The sequence below is a fragment of the Mandrillus leucophaeus genome, unplaced genomic scaffold (genome assembly GCF_000951045.1).
Source record: "Mandrillus leucophaeus isolate KB7577 unplaced genomic scaffold, Mleu.le_1.0 Scaffold371, whole genome shotgun sequence".
Taxonomy (NCBI): Eukaryota; Metazoa; Chordata; class Mammalia; order Primates; family Cercopithecidae; genus Mandrillus; species Mandrillus leucophaeus.
The window spans coordinates 431,305-436,549 of NW_012103932.1; the positions used below are offsets into that span (position 1 = coordinate 431,305).

The 5,245-nt window shown below is 44.6% G+C and overlaps 1 protein-coding gene across 1 annotated transcript in view; it reads right to left on the bottom strand.

Annotated features, from left to right (window-relative positions):
- The window catches only part of TRAPPC9 (trafficking protein particle complex 9), a 479,714-nt gene that overhangs the window by 405,363 nt on the left and 69,106 nt on the right, over nucleotides 1–5,245 (bottom strand). The window contains exon 5 of the mRNA XM_011990156.1: nucleotides 1,221–1,346. Within this exon, the coding sequence (XP_011845546.1) occupies nucleotides 1,221–1,346 (126 nt within the window). The remainder of the gene's footprint in view (nucleotides 1–1,220; nucleotides 1,347–5,245) is intronic.

Sequence of the window (5,245 nt, forward strand, 5' to 3'; positions counted from 1 at the left end):
AAGTGCTGGGATTACAGGCGTGAGCCGCCGCGCCCGGTCAAGACCTTGCTTTGAAAACCTGCCACTCTTAGAAGCAGCCCTAGATGCTTCACCTGGCCAAGAAAACCCTCCCGCTCGGACTCTGTCCTCCCTACCCCTCTCTCTTCCTCTCCCTCCCTCCCTCTTCCCCTCCCTCTCTATCTCCCCCTCTTTCTACCCCCACCGCCATCTCTGACTTTATTTGGTCTCTCCCAGTGATGTGTTCTGTTTCAGGGCATCACTCACGCTGAGCCATTTTCTTCCTGAATGACCTTCTCCCATCCCCTCTTTATTTGGCTATCTTCTATTCATCCTTCAAGGCCCAGTTCCAGTCTCACTGACTTAGAGACAGTCCCTGGCCCCCACACCCTCCACCTCCATTAAACTAAGTTAAATTCTTTTGCCACTTGCTCCCTTGGCACCTGTACCTCCAATTTTTTTCCACTTACCCACTGTTCAATGTCTGCCTTTCCCACAAAACTGTCAGATGGATGACGACAGGACCCGCCTGCCTCACCTCTTTCCCCCACCCTTAGCACAACACCCTCTTCACTAAGTATCTGCTGAATTACAGTGACCTATGTTCTCATACTCGTCTTGTATCCTTAAGCAAATTGTTTGACTTGGTCTCAGTTTCCCTATCTATAAAGATCCAAGTTCAACTAACTAAATATCTAAAATCCTTCTAAGACTATCAATTTTAGGATTTAGCATCATCAATCCACACCAAAAGGTTTTGATGATTGTTTTATTAAAAATCCATTCAGATTCAGATGTAAGTATTATTTGCTAGGTTACCACTGTGTCAAAGGAGCTATATAAGTGCTTTCATCAACTGCCTGTTTTATAAACCCAACACCCCAAACAGGGTTACAAATGGCAAGTACTTGATGAGTGACAATATCAAGACAAGAGGCGTGAAGTTTGTTGAAGGTTGCCAAGCTGGTAAAACAGTTATTTCTCCAAACAAACAAACAAAAAAATGCAAAGAACAGCAAGTTCTAAATTTTGAAAGTTAAATACCACAATGAAAGAAGTAGAAGTAAAATATACAAATAACCACGTTAATTAGAAATCAAGTTAAGATTCAACATTTTTTATCATGGCATGCTGAACCTCGGCAAAACAAAAGAAGCTGAATTCATAGTTAATTCCACGAGAACTAGATTAACTCTTCCACTTATAGGTAGACGTACACTCACCTGTCGAAGGTTAATGTAAACTGCATTCTGAAGAAATTCTGACGCTTCCATGCTCCGTTTCTGAATTGCAAGGACACGTACGGCCTTGATGCATGCTTCCAACTCAATCACTCCCGCATTCTTATACTGCAGAGTGTAAAGAAAGTGCCTCAGTCAAAAAAGAGTTCAGATGTTTCTGTCACATTCTAAAGGGTGTGCTACTGGAACTCAATAACTACAACAGCACTTCCCCCAGCACAGGGCTCCAGATACCCCCCCTGATATGTAGCGGCAGCTCATCTTGAATTGTACTCCCGTAATTCCCACATGTTGTAGGAGGGAGCTGCTGGGAGATAATTGAATCATGGGGGTGATTTCCCCCATACTATTCTTGTGGTAGTGAATAAGTCTCATGAGATCTGACAGTTTTATCAGGGGTTTCTGCTTTTGCATCTTCCTCATTCTCTCTTTGCCTGCCGTCATCCATGTAAGACCTGACTTGCTCCTCCTTGCCTTCTGCCATGATTTTGAGGCTTCCCCAGCCACACAGAACTGTAAGTCCAGTTAAACTTCTTTCTTTTGTAAATTGCCCAGTCTCAGGTATGTCTTTATCAGCAGCACGAAAACAGACTAATAGAGTAAACTGGTACCAAGAGTGAAGTATTGCTGAAAAAATACCTGAAAATGTGGAAGCGACTTTGGAACTGGGTAACAGACAGAAGTTGGAACAGTTTGGAGGGCTCAGAAGACAGGAAGATGTGGAAAAGTTTGGATCTTCCTAGAGACTTGTTGAATGGCTTTGACCAAAATGCTAATAATGATATGGACAATGAAATGAACAATGATATGGACAACGGAAGAGGGCTGAGGTGGTCTCAGATGGAGATGAGGAACTTGTTGGGAACTGGAGCAAAGGTGACTCTTGTTACGTTTTAGCAAAGAAACTGGTGGCATTTTGCCCCTGCCCTGGAGATTTGTGGAATTTTGAACTTGAAAGAGATGATTTGGGTATCTAGTGGAAGAAATTTCTAAGCAGCAAAGCATTCAAGAGGTACCTTGGGTGCTGTTAAAAGCATTCAAGGCTTTTTTTGTTTTTGTTTTGTTTTGTTTTGTTTTTTGAGACAGAGTCTCGCTCTGTCGCCCAGGCTGGAGTGCAGTGGCATGATCTTGGTTCACTGCAAGCTCCACCTCCCAGGTTCACGCCAGTCTCCTGTCTCAGCCTCCGGAGTAGCTGGGCCTACAGGCACCCACCACCACACCTGGCTAATTTTTGTATTTTTGATAGAGACAGGGTTTCAATGTGTTAGCCAGGATGATCTCGATCTCCTGACCTCATGATCTGCCTGCTTTGCCCTCCCAGTGTGCTGGGATTACAGGCATGAGCCACCACGCCTAGCCAAAAGCATTCAGTTTTAAAAGGGAAACAGAGAATAAAAGTTTAAAAAATTTGCAGCCTGGCAATGCAATAGAAAAGAAAATCCCATTTTTTCAGGAGAAATTCAAGCCAGCTGCAGTAATTTGCATAAGTAACAAGCAGCCAAATGTTAATCCCCAAGACAATGGGGAAAATGTCAGAGGTCTTCACAGCAGTCCCTCCCATCACAGGCCTGGAGGCCTAGGAGGAAAAAGTGGTTTCATGGGCCAGGCCCAGGATCACCATGCTGTGTGCTCCTAGGGACTTGGTGCCTGTGTCCCAGTCACTCCAGCCAAGGCTGAAAGGAGCCAACGTACAGCTTGGGCCATGGCTTCAGAGGGTGCAAGCCCCAAGCCTTGGCAGCTTCCATGTGGTGTTGAGCCTATGGGTGCACAGAAGTCAATAACTGAGGTTTGGGAAGTTTCCGCCTAGATTTCAGGAGACGTATGGAAACAACTGGATGCCCAGGCAGAAGTTTGCTTCAGGGGTGGGGCTCTCACAGAGAACCTCTGCTAGGGCAGTGCAGAAGGGAAATATGAGATCAGAGCCCCACACAGAGTCCCCACTGGGGCACTGCCTAGTGCAGCTGTGAGAAGAGGGTCACTGTCCTGCAGACCCCAGAATGGCAGATCCACTGACAGCTTGCACCGTGCGCTTGGAACAGCCACAGACACTCAATGCCAGCCCATGAAAGCAGCCGGGACAGAGGCTGTACCCTGCAAAGCCACAGGGGCAGGGTTGCCCAAGACTATGGGAACCCACCTCTTGCATCAGGATGACCTGGATGCAAGACATGGAATCAAAGGAGATCATTTTTGAACTCTAAGATTTGACTGCCCCTCTGGGTTTCAGACTTGCACGGGCCTTGTAACCCCTTTGTTTTGCCAATTTCTCCCATTTGGAATGGTTGTATTTACCCAGTGTGTGTACCCCCATTGTATCTAGGAAATAAACAGCCTGCTTTTGATTTTATAGGCTCACAGGCAGAGGGGACTTGCTTTGTCTCAGATGAGACTTTGAAGTGTGGACTTCTGAGTCACTGCTGAAATGAGTCAAAACTTTGGGGAACCGCCTGGAAGGCATGATTGGTTTTGAAATGAGATTTGGAGGGGCCAGGGGTGGAATGATATGGTCTGACTCTGTGTCCCCACCCAAATCTCATCTTAAATTGTACTCCCACAATTCCCACATGTTGTGGGAGGGACCCAGTGGGAGATAATTGAATCATGGAGGTGATTTCCCCCATACTGTTCTTGTGGTACCAGATAAGTCTCATGAGATCTGTGTTTTTATCAGGAGTTTCTGCTTTGCAGTCCTCTCCTCATTTTCTCTTTGCCTGCTGCCATCCATCTAAGACAGGACTTACTCCTCCTTGCCTTCCACCATGATTGTGAGGCCTGCCCAGACACAGGGAACTGTGAGTCCAATTAAACCTCTTTCTTTTGTAAATTGCCAGTCTCCAGTATGTCTTAATCAGCAGCATGAAAATGGACTAATACACCTCCCCACCAAGGCCAGAGAATTTGTTTGTGAGAAAATCTATCCTTTATGGAAGTAAAAGCGATTAGTGGGGCTGAGCAAGTCTATGAATGCCACATAAATGTGTATGCATTCATTAAAATAATATGACCACAGTAGCTTGCTATTTTGCAAAATTTCAAAATATTATCAATGGATACTTTGCTATTCATTTCTGCTTATCATCTCTTGTAGTACTCTAAAACATTTTTAGAAACTCTCACACCTGCAGCTTTAATGCAGTTGTTGTAAATTCATTTTACTTAGTTGCAAAAAATCTGGCTCCCTGTGTGTTCAATGCTTTCTGATTTTGTCTCAGAGTTGCTTGTTCCTACTTCTCAGTTCCTATAATGGTTCCTGAGATGAAGAACAAATGAGGGCGTTTGGAACAGAAAAGGCTTTGTGGAATTTCATTCAACTACGTAATAAACTGGGGAGTATCTCTTAAGCTTCATCCCCAATTCTCCTAGCTTCAAGCCAGGAGAGCCACTCCCGGCCCCTCTTACACACCATATGGCTCCAGACCCAGGAGCAGGAAAAGGAGGAAGGATTCAGGTTCCAGAACTCTTCCAAAAAAAAAGAGTTCAAATGGATGGATCTGCTTCATTCCCTCCGATGCCCTTCCCCTCCCAAGCCTCCACAGCAAAATCCTCCATGCTAGCTGTTCTGCTTTTTCTTTTCTACTCCAAACCTTCTTTATTTTTGTTATTTTTTTTCCTAGTTATCCCAGCTGGAGTGATTTTCAACCGATGTTGCGTAATTTAATTTAACGTTAAAGAAAGGTTTATAGAGGTTGTCCATGTATACTAGTACCTGAAGACAGACAGAGGTTGGGAGGAATAACACACTAATATTCTTTCGCTGAAGAATTAGGACATGGGAAAACCAATGCATGTAATCGACAAGCTTTGCTGAGACCCACAAGAGGCCTGGTGTGGCATCACTGCTCATAAACATGCAGTCTATTTACCAACCATGAAGAAGCAAAGGCACAACTGGTTATCTTTCTCACTAAAATCACGTAAAAGGTGGGACAAGCAGTTTTATAATTACTATGCCAGAAAGGGTAGGCTTCATTCCTCCCCTTTTCCACACACATAACGTACATGTAGTC